This window comes from Neoarius graeffei, chromosome 26, assembly GCF_027579695.1.
Source record: "Neoarius graeffei isolate fNeoGra1 chromosome 26, fNeoGra1.pri, whole genome shotgun sequence".
NCBI classification, from domain to species: Eukaryota; Metazoa; Chordata; class Actinopteri; order Siluriformes; family Ariidae; genus Neoarius; species Neoarius graeffei.
In genome coordinates, this window is record NC_083594.1 from 54,729,103 (window position 1) to 54,752,052 (window position 22,950).

Sequence of the window (22,950 nt, forward strand, 5' to 3'; positions counted from 1 at the left end):
TTAACTACAGCAGGGCTTTTCAAAGTGTGGGGCACGCCTCCCCTAGGGGGCGCCAAAGTTCTTCAGGGGGGGCGCAACGTGAGGAAAAATAAACCAGAATAAGTTACTATTGCGGACATTTAGCGAACTTCAGCTAGCCTTTGCTAGAGACAAAACGGATCAATTTTTAGTACCTAAAGCTACAGTGAGTGAGGAGACAGAGTCTGGGCCAAGCAAAAAAAGAAGGAAGTCTGACCACGATTATTTAAAGTTTGGATTTTCATGGACTGGATCTGAAGATGCTCCACTGCCACAGTGTGTTGTCTGCCAAGAGGTGCTCGCTAACGATGCTATGAGATGTTTAAAATGTGTAAAACAAGATGTTTTTTTTAAAAGCACAGATGTTTAAAATGTGTAAAAAATGTTTTTAAAAAGCACAGATGTTTAAAATGTGTAAAACAAGATGTTTTAAAAAGCACAGATGTTTAAAATGTGTAAAAAAAAGAGGTTTTTAAAAAGCACAGATGTTTAAAATGTGTAAAAAATGTTTTAAAAAAGCACAGATGTTTAAAATGTGTAAAAAATGTTTTAAAAAAGCACAGATGTTTAAAATGTGTAAAACAAGATTTTTTTAAAAAAGCACAGATGTTTAAAATGTGTAAAAAAAGAGGTTTTAAAAAAGCACAGATGTTTAAAATGTGTAAAACAAGATGTTTTTTTTAAAAAAGCACAGATGTTTAAAATGTGTAAAACAAGATGTTTTAAAAAGCACAGATGTTTAAAATGTGTAAAAAAAAAAAGAGGTTTTAAAAAAGCACAGATGTTTAAAATGTATAAAAAATGTTTTAAAAAAGCACAGATGTTTAAAATGTGTAAAACAAGATGTTTTTTTAAAAGCACAGATGTTTAAAATGTGTAAAAAAATGTTTTTAAAAAGCACAGATGTTTAAAATGTGTAAAAAATGTTTTTAAAAAGCACAGATGTTTAAAATGTGTAAAAAATGTTTTTAAAAAGCACAGATGTTTAAAATGTGTAAAAAATGTTTTAAAAAAGCACAGATGTTTAAAATGTGTAAAACAAGATGTTTTAAAAAAGCACAGATGTTTAAAATGTGTAAAAGAAAAAAATAATGTGTACAACAACCATTTTTTTTTTAAATACGAATGGAACATTAAGTATAGAAACAACAAACATTTAGGGAGGGGGGGGGGCGCTGTTGTTTAGTTGCTCTCTGGGGGGGGGGGGGGGGGGGGCCTGACTCTCCCACACTTTGAAAACCCCTGAACTACAGAAAATGTTTCTCCCCGTTTTTTTGAGCTTATTGTGATCTTTATTAGTATCATTATTCTTTTTTTTAATTCCATAATTTTCTCTGCTTTTTCACCTTCATCTCAGGTCATTACAGGCCTTTTCACCTTATCTATATGATTATTAATATATTTTTTCCTTTTTTAGACTGCTTTAGCTTTCCAAATGCTCTCGGATCAGATTCTCAGATTCACTGTTTTTATTTATTATGTTCTGGTTGAAATGACAAACTCTGTCCACAATGATCTCGATCCTTCCACCTCTCTGAGCTTTTTCAGCTTTCCTGAATCTGCTTCAGAGTTTGCAGTCTATCAGATACTAAGAAGAGATGGGACAGATTATTAAAAGAAAACGAGAAAAAAAAAGAAAAGAAAAAGCACCAAGCAGGAATATTTCCCAGGGCATGATGGGAAAAAGGTTGTAGGAGGGACAAAAGAGGAAACAGTGGGAGGCTTCAGTTCCACTGAAATACTGATCCAAGGTCAGTTTTCAGCAAGTTCATAAAAGTGAGAGTTTCAGGCAAACACACGGAGCATGCAGCAAACACACACACACACACACACACACAACCAGAGCAGTGTTCTGTGAGCAGTGTAACACACCTTGGTCCTGCGAGCGTCCAGCAGGTGCTGACGGGAAAGATGGAGAGCGTGAAGAGCGTCAGAGCAGAAAATGACGACACAGACACACAGTGAGCACAGAGAGAAGGTGTGTGTGTCACAGGCTGCACGATATGACCCAAAATATCACACTGTGATTCAACTGTATGTTAGAATTATAATTAATAGAATTAAAAGATCATGTGACCATAAATGGCTGACAACAAGATTTGTGATTAAAAATCCCACCAGCTCTAAAATCCACCAACAGGACGACAGCGAAGTCCACTGCACGGCGACAGACACGGCCGTGATGATGATGATGACAAGAAATAAAACATGTAAAAGGACAGGAAAAAAATCTCAGGCTCAAGGGTTGGGGTTTTTTTTTCCCTTCCTCAAGCTGATTTCTGGATCACGCTGACTGATGCCATCAGCAGAATGTACGAAGCTCATCTCATTCTCATCTCATTATCTCTAGCCGCTTTATCCTGTTCTACAGGGTCGCAGGCAAGCTGGATCCTATCCCAGCTGACTACGGGCGAAAGGCGGGGTACACCCTGGACAAGTCGCCAGGTCATCACAGGGCTGACACATAGACACAGACAACCATTCACACTCACATTCACACCTACGCTCAATTTAGAGTCACCAGTTAACCTAACCTGCATGTCTTTGGACTGTGGGGGAAACCGGAGCACCCGGAGGAAACCCACGCGGACACGGGGAGAACATGCAAACTCCGCACAGAAAGGCCCTCGCCAGCCCCGGGGCTCGAACCCAGGACCTTCTTGCTGTGAGGCGACAGCGCTAACCACTACACCACCGTGCCACCCATGTACGAAGCTTATTTTCTTTAATCGTGCTCTCGTTGAGTGTGACAGGATCTCTGTGTATAATCTGACATGGACGACACACCGAATCACAGAATTTGGACGAGATTTTATGAGGATCTGATACAGCAGGATAATAAATATTATTCTATCTACATTCACTAGATATGAGCAATGGCGTGCTCTGATTGGCTACTCTACGACTAGGATATCAGCTCATATACTGTGAGTAGAGAAAAACAAAATGGTGGCGCGTGTTGCTGAATCAACCAAGGACGAAATAAAAACTCTACTTGAAAATAAAATCCCAAAAAATACAAAAAAAAGCAACAAAATATGGAACAAAAGTATTTGATGGTAAGAAGATATCCATCCATCCATTATCTGTAGCCACTTTATCCTGTTCTACAGGGTCGCAGGCGAGCTGGAGCCTATCCCAGCTGACTATGGGCGAGAGGCGGGGTTCACCATGGACAAGTCGCCAGGTTATTGCAGGGCTGAGGTAAGATTTTTTTTTTCAAGAATTATTAATTATCGTATTTTTCACAAATTGCTCCTGTCATTTCGCTGGTTTGTTTACATTCTAAGTGGAAATTATTTTGTTGGACATTTTGTATAAAGTTTTCATTTAGCGAATTTGCAAAAAATAAAAATGCTCTGTCTCTCAAAATCCAATGAATGTGGAGAGAATAAAACAGTTATTCCACTCAATCTTGTCATACAACTCGGTGCTACGCACCTCATCACCTATCAGCTCATGTACAACTCGATTTCATGGAATAACTGTTAAATACTCTTCAAAGAGATTGTATTTAGGGCTCATTTGTAATCATGGCACTTTCATCTAAATAGTAAGTACTTAATTATTTCTGTGTAGACTTTTTAAAGAAAAAAATTAAGAAGCAAATGAATCAAATGGGGGCGGCACGGTGGTGTAGTGGTTAGCGCTGTCGCCTCACAGCAAGAAGGTCCGGGTTCGAGCCCCGTGGCCGGCGAGGGCCTTTCTGTGCGGAGTTTGCATGTTCTCCTCGTGTCCGCATGGGTTTCCTCCGGGTGCTCCGGTTTCCCCCACAGTCCAAAGACATGCAGGTTAGGTTAACTGGTGACTCTAAATTGAGCGTAGGTGTGAATGTGAGTGTGAATGGTTGTCTGTGTCTATGTGTCAGCCCTGTGATGACCTGGCGACTTGTCCAGGGTGTACCCCGCCTTTCGCCCGTAGTCAGCTGGGATAGGCTCCAGCTTGCCTGCGACCCTGTAGAACAGGATAAAGCGGCTACAGATAATGAGATGAGATGAGATGAGATGAATCAAATGTAAATCACCAAAAACATGTCATGTGACCGCAAACCTCTGGCTCCAGCTGCATTCCAACCTCAAACTGAGGATTCGCTCCTTCACATCAGCAGGGCATCACTCACACACAACCCCACAGTGTCAGACTTAATTTGGTCAGTGGTTTATATTAAAGCTGCTGAATGTGATTAAAATCGATAAACCATTTGTTTTTGGAAAGAGACAAGACACAGAAGGCTCAAATCTCTGTTGATGTCCGTGTGTGTAACGCAGTGTGTGATCTGTCCAGCAGGAGGCGCCGCAGCTTCACACAGCCTCGGTGCAGGGTTCAGATTTAACCAGCAGAGGGCAGCAGAGTGCACAGGGAGCAACACACACTAAATAATTTCCATCTTTTCCATACACAGGTATTTTCCATACACAGGTCCTGACTTCCTTGAGACAGCAGTGACTTCAATTTATTTTTTTTAATCAAGATCTCATCACATGACCTCATGGCATCATCACAAGAGTTTAAGTCCACGATCCTGCTTTTATTTACACAACACTCCAGTTTCCTGATGTTCCCCCAATATTCCCAGGGATCTGGTGTCCCATGGCTCTACTCTGCGGTTCTTTCGGCTCGGTTCGGGATCATCTGCTCCATTTCAACCGAAGCTCCGCCCCCTGTGACGCACTTCAAAATATACCATTTATTTTGTTTACTTCTGGAAACTCGTCACTGTTCCTCAAAGCACAATTTCTTTACTTTTTCTGTCTTTTTTTTTTTTTAGAACTGACGCTTTGATATTCATCTGAAAGCTGAATGATGTTCCTCACTCAGAACGAGTTCCAGCCAGAATTACAGTGTTTTATCTTTGATTAAATCTGTTCATACTCTGTTTTACAGCAACACAAGATCAGTGAATAAAGAAAGCTCATGAAGTCTGTCTGATCAGGGCCTCTGTAAAGGAGAAGGTTAAAGCAGATACGCAGAACCATGGCCTCGCTTTCATTTATAAATGCCTTGAGACCTCAAGAATGGCACAGGAATAGCTTTAAGCATTAACAATAAATCTAATATAGTAATTTTTTTTTTTTTTTTTTTTAAAGATATTTTTTTGGGCTTTTTGCACCTTTATTGGATAGGACAGTGTAGAGACAGGAAATGAGCGGGAGAGAGAGAGACGGGAAGGGATCGGGAAATGACCTCGGGCCGGAATCGAACCCGGGTCGCCCGCATTCATGGTATGGCGCCTTAACCACCTGAGCCACGACGCCCCCTAATATAGTAATTTTTACGATTAAAGTGATTTATATCGGTAGCGGTCTGAGTGAATGACCTTGACATCTGTGACGTCACAGTAGGAAGTCTATCGGTCTCATCGCCATTTCCGCCATACTAAAACACAGAGCTGAATGCAACTCCGAGCCTCCATTTTGAGCTAATTTATCGCCATGCCATGCAGATGTGTTGCTGCACCTGCCAGCAACACGACAGAAGGTGGATTTATGTTGCATTCATGGTCCAAGAATGATCAAACAGCAAAGATTTGGACGCATTTTGCGAGAAGTTCATGGGCACATTGGGCGCCTGTGAAGTGGTCTCTCCTCTGCTCTGCACATTTTACTGAAGACCTCTGATCTGTTGAGGAGCGTTGGCTATAAGCCTGTATTGAAAGAGGGTGTAGTTCCAACAATTTAAGAAAAAGAAAACTACAAGAAAAGGAAAAGTATTTATTTATTTAAAGAAAAGTTCAGTTGCACCAGTCTTCCTGGGACGGAACGGGACATGACCTATCGCTCGGGCAGTGACCTCCCCACGGTTGTTGCTAAAACCGGTGACGTCCCGTTCCATCCCAGGTTTTAGTAATTGCCTGAGCCCAGCAGTAATGGTGGAATACACAGTAATGGAGAGAATGGAGAAAGAGTGGATCAGCCATCTGATTTCTAAACTGGATATTGCTGCCATCTCGCCCTTACGTGGAAGAAGCAAATGAACGCAGAACTGAACAAACAACTGAAAGTCAGATTGTTTCAAAACAATTGGCCACAAGGTCGGCCTTCAAGAAGCGAGAACACAGATGGGTAAACTCCGACTCTCATTTGTTTACCTGCATTTAGATTAATCCATGTAACTTGTATTGTGTGTGTTTAAGTTAGCGGTATAAGATTATTTAATTTGCTTCAGAATGTGATCGTCTCAGTTCATCTGATTATTTAATGAGCGTTTTACGTTTTATCAGTGAAAATGCATGCATGTACATGTATGTTGCATAAGTTATAGCACCCATCCCGTTTTAATGAGAATCAACCCACAATCAATGAAGTCAAATCAGTCTTTGAGCGAGTCGGTAACGGGATTTCTTACTTTCACCATAAATTTTTATTGATATGGCTTTGTCTATAGCTGTAAAAGGCCTCGGCCTTAAAACCGGTTCCTGCTGTGACGTCACGCGCTCAGGGCTGGCTGGCTCAGCGGGGCAGCTCCAATCCCAACTTTGCGGTCGATTTTAACTCTCAAAAATATATTTTTTATTCCCATTTATGCAACATACAAGAGTCAAGGATGGAGATACTATCCACTCAGAAATGTATTTAAAAATAAAGGTTCTGTGTATCTGCTTTAAAGTGAAAAGGCGAGGTGGCTGAAGGAGTGTGAGGGAAAGAGGACACACTCATCAGGATGTGGAACAGAGAGAGAGAGAGAGAGAGAGAGACTCACAGTGAGACTCATCTCCACATGCTAATTAACTCTGATCTAATCTAACAGAGCTGTAGGGAATCAGCAGTCCTTACCACACACACAAGAAGTGAAAAATTCAGGCAAAACACTGATTCTCATCACTCCCTCCAACAACTGAGCTCTCAAAAGATTGTATTTTCCCAGTCAGGAAGTTTTCTTTCTTTCTTTCTTTCTTTCTTTCTCTCTCGGTGGTGTAGTGGTTAGCGCTGTCGCCTCACAGCAAGAAGGTTCTGGGTTTCAGCCCAGCAGTTGATGAGGGCCTTTGTGTGTGGAGTTTGCATGTTCTCCCCATGTCTCTGTGGGTTTCCTCCAGGGGCTCCGGTTTCCCCCACAGTCCAAAGACATGTGGTGAGGTTAACAGGGCCTGAGGTTGGGCTGAAGTGCCCTTGAGCAAGGAACCGAACCCCTACCTGCTCCCCAGGCGCTGTAGCATAGCTGCCCACTGCTGTGGGTATGTGTGTGTGTGTGCGCTCATTGCTCACTTGTGTGTATATGTGTGTGCTTACTGCTTCAGATGGGTTAAATACAGAGCACAAATTTCACTGTGCTTGAGTGATAAATAAAGTTCTTCTTCTTCTCCTCTCTCTCTCCTGATCAATAGTCATCCTGAGAGTGAATGAACGGGAGGACACTGTCCAATAAATCCATTTGCATAATTACAACCCATATAATCTCTCACTCACACACACACACACACACACACACACACACGTGTTGGAGTGTGTTCAGGTTGGAGAAGCCCCACCAGTGATTCAGCAGTCTTGAAGTGTGACATCTTTAAGCAGAGCTCCATCACACTGCTCCAGCGCTGTATGTTTCAGTGACCGTAAGGTTTCAGTTGTAGCTACATTCCCCTCGGACCTTTAAATACACACCCGCAAAGATGTCTGCTCCTGATTGTACACACACACACACATGCTGAAAGAGAGAGAGAGAGAGAGAGAGCACACTACTACACTGTCAGCTCCAGCAAATGCTCTTTGCAGCCGAGTGTGACTCACTGCTGCTGCGCCAAACCACCCCTGTATACGGCTCACGCTTTAAACCCATCTCCTCTTTTTCATTTTATCTGGAACATAAGCTTTCTGACACGAACTGAAATAAAAAAGCAGAATCTCTGTACGGCAGATTCCATCGATGACATCAAAGACTCAATCGTTGTCTTCAGAATCGTATCACAGCAGATTCCACGGTTTCAATAAACACCGAATATTAATAAACCAAATATCACTACCTTATAAATCACATTGGATCATCATGTATCGTATCATATCGGTATCGGATTGTTAGACTGATATCGTATAGATCAGTATCATATTGTAAGACTCCTATCATATGTATTGGTATCAGATTGTATCGCAAGAGTCATGTCAGACATATTGTATCATATCGGTATCGGACTGTAAGATTGATATCGTACGTATCATATCAGTATCATATTGGTATTGTATCATAGCAGATTCAGTGGGATTGTCAAATATTGATTAATTCCCGAAAGAATCAAAATCGTCTTGTATCACATGGATGCCTGAGGTTTACACTCCTACTGATGTTCAGATTATTATTATTATTATTATTATTATTATTATTAACATTATAAATTATCTCTCAATACATTTTTTTCTGAGAAATTGTAATTATTTTACAACACTGATCTGACTGTTATTCACTTTAACATGGAACTGATGGGTTTTTTCACCAGTGTTTCTTCTTTCTTGACATAAAATAATCAATTTGTCAAATAAAATGATCATTTCATACATTTATTAGAATTTAAAAAGCAGGATGCCTGTTTCACTGATAAATGAAAGAATGAATGAGTGAATTACATTTATAGGATTATTCAAAAAATTGAACAATTATTCAGTCAGTTTCATTGAAGGAGGCGTGGCCTCTGTATGTAAATTAAAATTAGCTGGAAGACTCAACAACAATCTTCGTCATACACACTTCAGTACACACACACACACACACACACACACACAAAAAAAAAAAACATATCATCCTTCTGAGACAGGCACATGGACCAGTTAATGCATGAACATGTGAATGCTTGTCACGTTCACACACACCCACACACACTTTCCCATCATGGGGTGGCTCATCTGTTCACACTGACGGATGACATGAGGGAGGCTGTTTTTCCCTCTTGTCACTTAGTAACTGCTGATCACACACACGTTGCATTTCATCATCATCATCATCATCATCATCATCCACCCATGGCAGGAAAAGAATAACGCAGCCATCAGAGGGTTATAAAGCTTCCTGGTGCTCTTATAAGGGTTCAGGAACATGTCACATGGTTACACGTGAGTACAGGCCCCCCCCCCCCCCCCAAAAAAAAAAAACCTGCCACCAAATCATATTTCAGGGAAATCCTGAAATCCCATCACACTGATCGAGACGTGTATTTCAGGATGATTTCAGAAGAAATCTAGTGACATGATCATGAAGGCGTTTGTTCTGCGTCACGTGGAGAGATGAAGGTGTGAAGGATTCTAAAGGTTCATCATTGAGACTGTGACTGGGTTCATGGACCTCAGGGAAGCCTGTGAGATCTGTTTTGGTCTGTAACGTTCTGTACGGAAACAGGAAAGCGTGAAGGTATGGTGTGTACAAAAAAAAAATGGACCAACAATCGATTAGAATTTCTCCTCATTGGTGGAAGAATCATTAATTCATGAGAACTCACTGGGCAGGTGGAAATCTCGTGGAACACACTCGGAGGAAAGCGTAATCTGCCCTCTTCCGCATACACACACACACGATTGGCTCGTGTCATTGGTGTGACTGACAGGGTGGAGAGAGTATGCTCCGCCCACCCAGAGATCTCAGCCAGTTTTACTCTGTGGACTCCTGGCATTGGCTCGCAGTGGCGTCGTCACAATTCCAACTCGCAATCTCAGTACGACAGGATCAACACGATTATTTCACGCCACTCAGATCTTGTGTTTTGGCCAAAAAACTGATTCGGATTTTTTTTTTAAAGTGAGCTCACGTAAAAACAATCACTTGAGGCAAATTGATCAGCTGGTGAAGTACGTGACTGCAAACTGAGGGAAAGGGAACTGGGATGACTTTATAAGTGTATCTCATCTCATCTCATCATCTCTAGCCGCTTTATCCTTCTACAGGGTCTCAGGCGAGCTGGATCCTATCCCAGCTGACTACGGGCGAAAGGCGGGGTTCACCCTGGACAAGTCGCCAGGTCATCACAGGGCTGACACATAGACACAGACAACCATTCACACTCACATTCACACCTACGCTCAATTTAGAGTCACCAGTTAACTTAACCTGCATGTCTTTGGACTGTGGGGGAAACCGGAGCACCCGGAGGAAACCCACGCGGACACGGGGAGAACATGCAAACTCCGCACAGAAAGGCCCTCGCCGGCCACGGGGCTCGAACCCAGGACCTTCTTGCTGTGAGGTGACAGCGCTGACCCCTACACCACCGTGCCGCCCTATAACCGTATCATTATCCTCAAATAATAAAGACTGTAATGTCGTACATCAGGTTAAGGCGGACAAATGAAAGATTTTTACTCACACCTTGGATTTCATGACACACTGAAAAACCATTAGATCCCAATGGAAAATTAGTTTAATCAGGGTGGAAAAAAAACACAGATGATTTAATCAGGAAGTGAAACAGCCGTTTGTGATGTTCTTTCATAAATCAGCGACGAGTGGATAAGACGATGAAACACAAATTAATAAACATTTTTAATCCGAATATTAAAGATTACATCATCATTACAGTCAGAGAATTTAATATCAGCATCAGACCAGCATTAATATTCACACATACACACCAGGAGCGAACAGCATGGGATCCAAGAGGAATAACAATTTCTCATCTCTCTCTCTCTCTCTCTCTCATACACACTCGGTGTTAAGCTGGTTCTCAGCAGGATGATGCTGCAGATCAATACTAGGCCTTGCTCAACTGCAATGGTCGTTCACGTTCACACACACACACACACACACACACACCAAATCTTCATTCAACAGAATGGAGAGAACAATTGCAATTTCTCTTTTTTTCATTCTCTCCTGTCTTTTGTCTCTCTCGCTTCTCTATCATACATTTTTCATGGTAAACAGCAGCTGCTCGACAGCACACTGATGTGTGTGATGGATGACATCAGCAGATTAAACATCGCTGACTTGTCTCTGATATTTGGCATCAGTTTTTTAATGGATAGCATTTTACAAATGGACGTGGAAACCTGCACAAAGAAAAAAAAGAAAGATTTTTAACAGATACAACTTTTAATCCTGCAGCTCCTCTAAAGGCAGAGAAATGTGAGATAAAAAAAATAAACGAAAGGAAAACACTAATTTTAAAGCTCACTCTGTTTCTTAGAGCCTTTCATACAACTGGTGTTGGAGTACATAAGAAGAAGAAGAAGACAAAGATGAAGAAGGAGACGAAGAAGAAGAGGAAGAAGGAGATGAAGAAGGAGACAAAGAAGAAGGAGGAGGAGGAGGAGATGAAGAAGAAGGAGGAGAAGAAGGAGGAGGAGATGATGAAGAAGGAGGAGGAGATGAAGGAGGAGAAGGAGATGAAGAAGAAGGAGGAGGAGATGAAGAAGAAGGAGGAGAAGAAGGAGGAGATGATGAAGAAGGAGGAGGAGATGAAGAAGGAGGAGGAGATGAAGAAGGAGAAGAAGAAAAGGAAGAATGTTTATGGTTTAATCAGTTGTTCAGTCGTAATAAACTGCAGTGAAGTGATGAGAGTCGTGTGTTTATTCAAGCTGTTATAAATTCCCAAGTTAATCACTGTGAGAGCAACAAATCCAGGCCTGAGGCCAAAATGTCCACTAATGGCTGCCCACTTAGACTGACTAATCCCCGTCCTGCTGAGAGAAAGTGTGTGTGTGTGTGTGTGTGTGAGAGAGAGAGAGAGAGAGAGAGAGAGACCATTGATCGATCATAAATCTTCCACTGAGGTAAAACTTCCAATAGTTTTCTGATGTTCAGAAAGTAACTCATGAATCACTGAGGTCACGCGGAGTTGTGTTCTCTCCACGTTCAGTTTCACTCCTTATAACAACAACTGGGTCGCATTCGTTCTGAAAATAGTGTGAAACGTCATGTCACGGGCTTTGAGGTACATTTTCTCTCGTCAGAGGTGTGACCCAATCAACAGCGACGTGTATGTAAACCCCGCTGTATGAAAAAGGCAGCGTGTACAACGGATCCTACTGACGTCCTCGACAAACACGTCCACTGAAGAAGACATGAGTATATCTGTCAGAAGTATTAGTCAGTAAAATTTTTAACAGAATAAAATACAGGCTCTAAAAATTCTTCAGAATGAAAGATCAGTACGGCCTTCTCAGCTGCCAGAGCTGTAACACTCGGGTCACACAGCAGGGTGATCAACACACCACCGGTTCTGTTTAAATCAATGTTTTGTGATGTTTTGTCGGCGCTGAATGGAGCCGTGGAAAGTGATGTTTATAAAAGAATCTCTGGTGATAATCGAGTCATAATGAGAAACACTGAACATGTTCTTCACGTCGTCGTTGCTGCAGAGATTCTCCAAAGTGTTTCCTCACACCTCCTCCAACACCATTTTCACCAAGTTCAGAGAAAAGTGTGTGTGTGCGCGCGCGTGTCTGTTTCATTTTCAAGAAATCAGCTGCTGTAATGAGTTAATTATACTGATGTAATTAATGCTAATAATAATAATAATAATAATAATCAGCCCCAGGGTCTTGGAGCTCAAGGCCTACAGGTTGGTCAGTTGTTATGTGGACATCAGAGTCAAAGTCAATGCAGTGTCTGAGTCTGACATGTACCTAATACCGTGAATAATAATAATAATAAATAATAATAATAATTAGTTCAACTTATATAGCGCCTTTCTCACACCCAAGGTCGCTTTACAATTACAAAAATAATAATAATAAATTTGGATGCCCTGCTTGTGGATTTCACCGAGGGATATGAACAAATTCCCTTAACTCCAATATCTCAAGAAAAGCACGGCGTTTTCTACTCGATTTGGGTTGCACCAATCTGTCCCCCTTCTGTCTGGTTTATTTGAAGCCCCAGTGATGTTTCACTGACTGATGGACAGAAGACTCCGCCCACACAGAGCACATGCTGCTGCTTATTTTGATGATATCATCATGAACAGTAACGACTGGTAAAAGCATTTACAACATCTCAGAGCTGTCCTGAGATCCATGTAGTGGGTGGGGCTCCAGAAACGTGTGAACGTGGCGGGCGGGTGGAAGTCCGGTGTCTGGGCTCCCGGAGTCCGGGGCAGGTGAATCCCCAGCGACTGTGACCTGCACTGACTCTGAACCCCACTTTACTGACAGCTCGAGCTGTTCCAGTTTGTAATGTTAATCTGAAGAAGACTCAGCCCGGATTCGTAGCCCGAGGAGACGATTATAAAAAGTTATGATTCAAATCCCTGGAGTGAAATTCAGGAACCTTCAAGTGACTGACTGCATCCTGAAAAAGGCCTCGGATCAGGAGGCTGGAGATGACATGGTGCTGCGTTTGGCTGGTAAATACAGCATAGAGCAAGGCTGTGAACACACACTGTACACACACACACAGATAGGCCCTTATTTAAGGAGCGCTACGGTGACAGCATCCAATTTTAACCTTGAGAGCCGAGGGCTAAAATATCCCCTCTCTCTCTCTCTCTCTCTCTCCCTCTCTCTCTCCCTCTCTCCTTCAGCTTGATGTCATCAGGGCAGACAGATAGATCAACACAGTGAAGGACATTTTGCCCTCTGAACACATTCAGTCATTACAGAGCTCATAATTACTCAGAGAGAGAGAGAGAGAGAGAGAGAGAGAGAGAGAGATCAGAAGATGAATGTGGACGTCACAGAGTGAATGACAGTAAAGTGTGAAAGTTGAATGTGAGAGAAATGGCATAAAAAGCGAAAGAGGGAAAGGTGGGAACAGTGAGGGAGTGAAAGAGAAAATAAAGAGTAGGAGTGGGAAAGCAACAGAGAACAAGAGAGAGAGAATAAGAGGAAAAGGAGAGAGTATAAAAGAAAGAATTAGAAAGAATGGGATGAAAAAGAATAAGATAAAGATGGAGAGAGGTGGGCAGAGGAAGAAGATAGAAAAGAGAGGAAAATGGATAAAAGAAAGATAAAACTGAAAGACAGAGTGAGAGGAGAGACAGAAAGAATTACGTAAGAGAAAGAGATAGAAGGACAGAAAAAAGAGAAAGAGAAACAAAAAGAGAGGGATGAAAAAACAATATGAAGAAAGAAGGACAGAAAGGGAGGAGATGTAGACAGAAATAGAAAGAGAGGCAAAGTGAGAAAATGATAAAGACGAGAGAGAGAGAGAGAGAGAGAGAGAGAGAGAGAGAGAGAGAGAGACGGGGGGTAAGAGTGAGGCAGACGGGTGAGAGAGTCTTTCAGACTACACCGCTGTGTCCTTGACATTCTCCCAGTCATCTGTTTTACACACACACACACACACACACACACACACGGAACCTGAGACCGATTTTTGAAAATGAAAAGAGATGAAAAGGACAATGTGGCTGTCTGACTTGCTCTCCATCACACGGCCTAATGCTCCCCATCGCTCAGTCCTGTGTGAGAGGGTGATGGATCAGAGTGTGTGTGTGTGTGTGTGTGTGTGTGTGTGTGTGTGTGTGTGTGTTAGCTGAGGATAATTATAGCATCTCATTTAGCCTGGGTGTCTGTGGAGTCGAATGGAGGAGAACAGCTCATTAACCATCGCCATGGAAATGTGAAGATGAAAGTTGGTGGTGAGCCTCAGGGCTCGGTGCTGAGACATCTCCTCATCACACACTCACTCCAACAAGCTTTCATTTCAGCCGTAAACCTGCCAGAGCTGAGATCTATTTTCTGGAGAACTTTAAGTCCACTGCACCAAGTGAAGTAAAACAGACATGTGAATATATTCATACGGTATCCAACAGCAACAAGGAGGAGCTGTACAATCTGATAGAACTGCTTCAAAAGAATGAATTCATTCTCCAAGCAGAAAAAAAACCTAAATATTTCTGTTATGATAATCGCAAATCAAATAAGAAATGAGCAGCTGATGTGGAAAACAACTGATCGCAGGAAATCGAATGTGTTTTGTGAACACCAGTTTGCATTAGATTAAATGTAATATTTACGTAAATTAAGATTTCCATCACAGTGCTGAGTTCGGTGAGAACGCACACACTGATGAAGATCTCTGGATGGAAACAGAGCCGGTGAATCGTCAGTGTCTCTTTCCAAAAAGGTTTTCCCTTGTTAAATACCCAAAACCACCTGTGTGTGTGGTGTGTGTGTGTGTGTGTAATTATATTTGCTGAAGATGGAAAGCAGATGAAAAGCAGTAGTCAGCATCACAAAGCAGAGAGAAAACAGCAAACATGCCCCAGAGCCCTGATTAACGCGCTCGGTTCCAATAAAGCACTCCAGGTTTGGAACACACCCAAAGGCCGCTCACCTGATTCTCCTCATGTGTCACCCTCATCTGCTCCTTCAGCACGGAGGTGCGTGCCGCCTCCTCCTTCCTCATTCCGCGCTCCTTCTTCAGCTCGGGGCTCCAGAAGCTCTTGATGCTGTTTGCTGAGGAACCCAGCTTGCTTTCCTTGAGCTCCAGCTCTCGGCGCAGAATCTCGTTCTCACGCTGCATGTCCCGGAGCTGTGCCTGAAGCGCCCCCTGCTGGTGATGCTGCAGGGCCAGGGAGCCCAGCGAGCCCAGTTCACCATAAGAGAGGAGGTCGGCGTGTGGTCCCAGGCCTATGGAGGCGATATTAGGACTGCTGCCCATGGCCGTGACGCGTCCGCCGTAGACAACCCGGCTGGCACCACGTCCCAGGGTCATGGTGCCTCTCGGATAGGTGGCAGTGGAGCCCACAACCTCATGCTCACTCAGATACATGGGGCCTGATGTAGCATAGGCAGCGTTTAGAGACTGGATGTTCTCCATGGACAGAGTCTTGGCACCCGAGGTGGTGCCGGTCACCCTGCGGTGTCCCAGACGGGGCGATCGGGGCAGGCGAGGAGAACGAGCTGGGCTGCCCTCAATATGGCTGACGCCTCGCGCTGCACCGCTGTACATCTTCTGGAATTGTGGTGACGATCAGGGGCCGTGACCAGATGAAAGTCTCTGCCCCTTTGTGATTGGTACGGCGTCTTACTGCATCCTGAGGAAACAGAACAACAGGCAGGAGTTATTTCAGGAAATACAGACTTCTCACTTTTGTTGGGACTTTTACAGGAAGAGGTCATTTACCCACCACTACAAGACACCAACCATGTTTGCTAACCCTGAATCATCTCAGACTCTGGGATAACTTTCACACATGGTGCTGTGAAACTTCCAGCAACTATACACCCACTAAAGCACGTCTCAGCATTTAAACACTTATTTCCTGTCCGTTGGAGGATCAGAGGACGGGCGCGTGTGTACCCAGACGTGCAGGAGGCCAATCAGACAGGAGCTTTCACAATTCTGAAGCACAGAGCCAGAGAAGTGTACAAAACAATGGTCACTGAATATCAGAGGCTGAGACTTGTGCTCAGATCTGCGCCCCTCACTGACCAGAGGAGGAGAGGCAGCCGAGGCAGCCCAGCCCTGACTCATCTCAGATTAAGTTCACGAGACAATTACACAAGGGATCGAGTCAACTTTGGTACATCAACTGATGAACATTCCAAGAACCTTTGACACATTTAAATGTGTTCCTTCAACACGAGGAGGCGAAGATATAATTCTCCTGGAAAGCTTGCTAATGACCAAGACGAACGACAAGTGAGCGGAGTGATGTGGAGACGCAGCGAGAGACGACACAAAACCGTCAGGACTCTGAACATCGCCTGCAGATGTGTTGATAAGTTACGAAGAAAAGAAGAAAATTACACTGAGCTTCAACCACTTCGCTGCTCCAAACTTAGCGTTCGTCTTCACCGAGAAACATCAAAAGGACATTTATAAATAAATAAATAAACAAATTAAAAAAAATACTGACATTTTTAACCTTTTAAGCACAACTCAGTTCCTCAGTGAGCGAGGCACATGGCCCTCAGGTGTGACAAATCACAACAGTGGAGAGTCAATTGTGTGGATAAAATGAACAAATGCATGCGTGCGCACACACACACACACGCACGCACGAGTGTCTTGGATGTGATCACATTTCATGTGGAGAAAGAGTGAGTCACAAGCTCCAGGCTTTGTCACCTTTGGCAAGGAAATTTACACACACACACACACACACACACACACACACACACACACACACACACACACACACGAGTTTAACCTACACGTGTGTGTGTGTGTGTGTGTGTGTGTGTGTGTGTGTGTGTGTGTGTGTGTGTGTGTTAAAAGCCACAAGCTGCCGGTGGTGATAAGGACGGTGATGATGCTGCCACTGTGAAGAGGATTGCCATGGCAACTGTGGAAAGAAAAGTACAAGTGATTTCACCCCATGTCCTGTGACAAGTGTAAGTGTGTGTGTGTGTGTGTGTGTGTATGTATATATGTGTTGAAGAGAAAGAAGTCTATATTTATGCTGCAGTGCTGCAGATGGTCGGGTCATTTGGGCAACATGGACATCCAAAAGACAGCGAGGACACATCCTGGACTCCCTCACTTCTGTGACTGACTGTGTGTGTGTGTGTGGGGGGGGTGTACGAGCATGTGGTGTGTGCGCGCACGTGCGAGTCCGGAACTCTCTCTCTTTCCTGCTGTGAGCTGAATATAACACAGTGAATATGAATATCATGCTATCTTGGCTGTGAGCATTCTGTAGGAGCAACCAGAAGGTTGTGACTTCGAATCCCAGCCCTGATACAGACCCTGAAGCAGTGATGTAAAGGGTTAACTCATTCCCCTGTACCCCAGTGTAGTCGATCAGATACAGCCTGTCTCGTGTTTGATGCTTTGTTTAGTTTTCTTTAGTATTCCACGGGAGCTGTGAGGTTCATCTTCAGGTTTTGTTCCACGTCACATCTGATATGTGTTTTCACACTCGGACACTCAGATGACTGAGCCGATAGAATATTCATACATTTGCCATAAAAGGAAGTAATACAGCAAATAATACAAGCACTTTATTCAGAATCTGAACCCAAGCACCGTCCCACTGGACCTTACACAGGTTCAAAAATAACGGTTTATGCTTCAAGAAAATGTTCTGAAATTTCCAGAAAATAACTCCAAGTCACTTTCGATAAAAGCTCCTGCAAAATCAATCAATGTAAATCTCTGTGTCTTCACGTCTGCCTCTATAAAAATAACCGATTCACCAACTAACAGGCATGCCTCCCCTTTGGCACCGACAGACACAGAGGCCACGCCTCCCCTTTGGCACTGACAGACACAGAGGCCACGCCTCCCCTTTGGCACCGACAGACACAGAGGCCACACCTCCTTTATTGGGACTGACAAGCACAGAGGCCATGCCTCCCTTAGAGATACTGACAGGCACAGAGGCCACGCCTCCCTTAAGGGATTGGCACACCCACCTCCTTCAGTCAATCTGACAAGCTCAGAGGACACACCTCTTTTAGTAATTAGTGTGCTGGCAAAGCGAGCACACTATTGTTCTCCGATCGTTTATTATTCTTAATCTTTTTTTTTTTTATTCTTTTCCACCCACTTTTTTGAGCCGCTACTCCTCCCGGGGCATTCGAGTTAGAGGCGCCGTTCCACTTCTCACTTGTCCGGCCTGTAGTGCAGATGTGTGCTTGTATACAGTTTTTTGATACGCCTTGTCATTCTCCCGTAATCCGCATTTTTGGGAAACAATTTTCCCCATTGAAATAAATGGGCGCTCGACGCAAAAAACAGATTTTTCCTTCTGTGGGCCAAACCGTAAGGTGTAAAGTCATGAAACTTGGTTCACTGATAGAGGAGTGGACCCACAGACATATAAACATAGACGCCGCATTCTGCGTAGAATCATACGTCATCCTCGCCGCCATATTGGATGTGGCAAAGTGGAGATTCTTCAACCGTCTCTGGTATAGCGTCTAGACAGTAGCCAAGAATAAAGATGCCTCATTCATGTGCTGCGTTTAACTGTACCAACAGGTTTACCATCCAAACGAGATCACATGGGATTACCTTTCACAGGTGAGACTGGAAAAATACTTTTCATTGTATTTGGTCATTATAACGTAATTTTACGAACAGATTTTTCTGACTTTGTGGCTAATATGAAGTCTCGCACATAATAGCCGCTCGGTGAAACCTGTCTCCAAACAACGAAGTATTTCCTTTGTAACTACGCTGATTGTTGTTAGTTGCTTAGCTAACTTTTCACATACTATGTAGGTTTCCCAAAAATAAAGAGATGAAAAAGCAGTGGGAGACAGCTGTGCGACGGGAAGGGTTTTCTGCTACTCCGTCATCCATGCTCTGCAGTGAACACTTCAGAACGGAGGATTTGGACAGAACAGGTGAGACAGTCAGGATCAGAGAGGGAGCTGTTCCTTCAGTCTTCAGTTTCCCAGCTCATCTCCACCGGGGAGGTGTAGAGTTATAAGCAGTGAGAATTAGATAATACAGTGCCACACTATGATGAACGTTTTTGAACGTATGATGAATGTTTTTAACCTTTCTGAATGTGAAGGAATCAGTGATGTATTTTGTTTTGGTATGACGTTAGAACCTGGCCGAACTCAGTTTGGCGCTCATTCAGCTCACTTTATTCAGCGAGAGCAGGTCTGTGTGGTGACTCAATAAATAAAACAGTACATTTTTATTTTCATTCACTATTTCCATCATTTATCATATTCAGTCTTGTAGGTTGGTCATTGTGGCCTCAGGTTTTGGTAGCTTGCTACAGTTTGCTGACTGATTAGCTTACCTGAGCTATCTATCGCGGATCTGTCGCTAGTTTGCAGTGTATCTCGCACACTATTTATAACCATCACATTAAAAGTTATATGTGTTGTTTTGATGCCTGTTTGTTTCCCAAATATATACGTGTGTGTCTTAATGGGTGAATAAAAGGCATGGAGTTAAATATTATTGTAGAAAGGGGCTTTATGAAGTTCAGTCCATTTACTTGCATTGGTTTACGGGGAAGATTCGCCACATCCAATATGGCGGACACTCTGACGTATCCCAGCAACAGGCCACCAGCTCAATGCGGCGTCTATGTTTATATGTCTATGAGTGGACCCTGATTGATTTCATCAAGTTTCATGTTGGTACGTCTCAAGCTGTAGAGCCACCAACTGATCACAGTCTTACATGCGTTCACGCACATAACTTTTGATCCGTATGTCCGATTTTCATAAGTCTGGTGCCGTTGGAATCCTTGGAGCTAGACGATTCCAACGCACCCTATGACGTCATTCTCCGCCTAATTAGATTTTCCGCCATTTTGAATTTTGTCCAAAGTGAAGGTAGAGTGGCCCTGGCCGCATGTTTTGTCCGATCATCACGAAACTTGGCACACATGATCTCCAGTCCATGCCTAATGAATGATATTCGTTTCGCTCTCATACGTCAAAGCGGTCGCCCGTGGCAGCCGATCAAAATCGATGGTAAAGCCACCAACCAGGAAGTGAGCTCATATCTCGGAAACGCTTTGACATATGAAGACCATATTTAGTGGCATGACTTTGGACACCATCCAAAGTACCCTCATCAGCTATCATTTGGCCACTAGGGGGCATCACAATTAGCAGAAACGTATTTTGGCTCATATCTCAGAAACGCTTTGATGTATCAAGACCATATTTGTTGAGATGACTTTCGGCACCAGTTCATGTACCCTCATCAAATCTGGTCTCATTTGGCCACTAGGGAGCGCCACAATGAGCAAAAACGTGTGGCCAAACTTTCGCGTGTTGACACAAAACTTGTCGTATGGGCGTGTGGTCGCCTCTCTTGCCATGTTGCCATGTCGGCGCACCTGAGCAAGCACACTTTCGCATTTTCTCCGGAAATGCATTCTAGTTAAAACTGCGATTTTAAGACACACAAAATACTGACAGTTTCCTCGCGTCCACATTTGATTGGAAAAATCAGAAATGCTAAAAAATCTGCAAAACTCCTATAAATCATATAAAAATTGTTTTATTCCCAATCTCAGGTTGGCACAAAGGTTTTTTTTGACAGACTGAAGTTGAAATGCAAGCTACAGTATCCATCAGTTAGGCGCTTTCACTGGAAAGTGTTTCAACAGAAATAGTGAGTTAATAGTGCCACGAAGTCAGCTGTAGGTGATGAGCACTACACCAAGAGGCTAAATGTTAACAGCTAACTTGGTCGTAAATTTACTGTTACAGTAGATCATTAATTATTAAATACGCTAACCATTTCTCACAACCCACTGGTGAAATGGAAAGTGACTTATTGGACATTTTTAATCAGGATCAACAAATACATTTATTTTTCTCCACAAGTCTGTGATAAGGTGAGTCAGGACACCGGTGGGTTTGTGTGTGTAGAGTATCATGACTCTGTTTCGCTGCTGACGAGCAGAACGATGGGAAAGCCGAGGCGTGCGAGCCGCCTGCTGGGGACGCAGTTCACGTCTGTCCACAATAAACACTGTTCCAGAGATAAATCAGACAGAACAAAAAAAACTTTTGCAATCATAAAACACCATATACAACTGCCACAATCAAATAACACATTTAAAACTAGTAGGCAAGGTAAAAAGAAATATTTATAAACAACTAGAAAATTCTTAAAGCCCTGTGTGACATCACAAATAAACACAATGCAGAAAATGGGCAGGAACTCTATTTTTTTGGCCTCTGGTTTAAAAAAAAGAAAAAAGTACAAGATAACATTGTACCTAGAGTTAAATGTCACTTCGAGAATGTAAATATATGAAATATCTTTCTCATCACCGTCGCCTTGATGACGTCCTGCAGTGAAATTTACATCTGAATTATTTCCTTCCACCAAATCTAAACCTTGCCGTTCACAGAGGCTCAAATTTTCCCTCAGGTCAGTACTGCTGTTTTATACTCCATAATAACACGATTAAAATCCAGCAGTTCAGAATGAATTTCAGTTCAGCGCTCTTTGAAATCCTCCGTTACTGTTCTGTTGCTCACCTGCTGATCGTGACAAAAAGCCGTCTTTTATTCTCAAGTAAACGTTCATCTCCATCCCAAAACATCTCCATCAACATCCCGTAGAGACTCTTCTTTATTTTCATCCCTCGCTCTGTCTCTGTCTATCCATCTCTCACCATGTCTCATCTCACTCTGCGCCCCTCACTCGGGCGCTCTGAATTCCGGGGCAGACGTCCCCAGCTGAGATCGCCCGTGCACAGAGAAAGGAAAATTACCCACAATTCATGGGGCCCTGAAACACTGTACGATGTTGAAGAGACAGAAATAGATTGAGATATCATGGTTGGGTTTACTCCTGAAACACAAACACTGGATGTTGGAAGTGTCCAAAATTCGCTTTGGTACTTTATCACTGGCGTGATGAAGAAGGGACGCTTATAGCTACAAGTTTAGCTTTGTGAAAATGTCCAGATAAATCATCACAAGCTAAATAAACAAATACATAAGACACTCAATACGTCTTGGAGGAGGATAAGAGAGAAAGAAAGTCCCTGTGAACTTCTCATTTTTGGTTGAGTCGTTCCTTTAAAGCCACGTTACACATCGCTGAAACACTGAAGATCGTGATTGAGAGACAGAGACCACACCGCCACGCCAAGGCCAGTCACAATTTCAACACCATGCTTGAGAGGTGTAAATATTTATTCAAAACTGACTTCATGGTATGATCACGATTCCTGTTTTTTCCTGAACCTCAAAAGAACATACTTATGAATCCTCTTCCTGAGGCACTCGTGATATTTTCCAGTGTTGTGAATGCCAACCAACACAAAACACTCAAACTGATTTTCAGTAGGTTTCTGAGTTCTGTTGTAGGAGTGTTGCTATGGTGATGGCTTGATTGTTTCATTCTTCTCCTGCCAGCTTTAATTAAAACACTTCACACACTCGAGCCGATAAATATATCCTTACAGCAAATGCTATATCCAAACACGAACACAGGCCAAACAAAAAATGGTTAGCTATGATCATTGTCATGGTAACGCAGTATACTGGTAATACATGGTAGAAGAGCCCTGGACTGATTGACATTATAGCCATCTAACTTTAGCAACAAGAAACAAAGATAACTGCAGAACTATTCATTTTCTCAAGTGGATCATTCAGAGTCGACCGGTTTTCTTTTCCACAGTTA

General features: G+C 43.0%; 1 protein-coding gene across 1 annotated transcript in view; it reads right to left on the reverse strand.

Moving 5' to 3' along the window:
• The window catches only part of erc2 (ELKS/RAB6-interacting/CAST family member 2), a 40,803-nt gene extending 24,964 nt beyond the window's left edge, over positions 1-15,839 (reverse strand). The window contains exon 1 of the mRNA XM_060910546.1: positions 15,208-15,839. Coding sequence (XP_060766529.1) covers positions 15,208-15,825 — 618 coding nt within the window. The 5' untranslated portion in view covers positions 15,826-15,839. The remainder of the gene's footprint in view (positions 1-15,207) is intronic.
• Between the last annotated feature and the right edge of the window lie 7,111 nt (positions 15,840-22,950).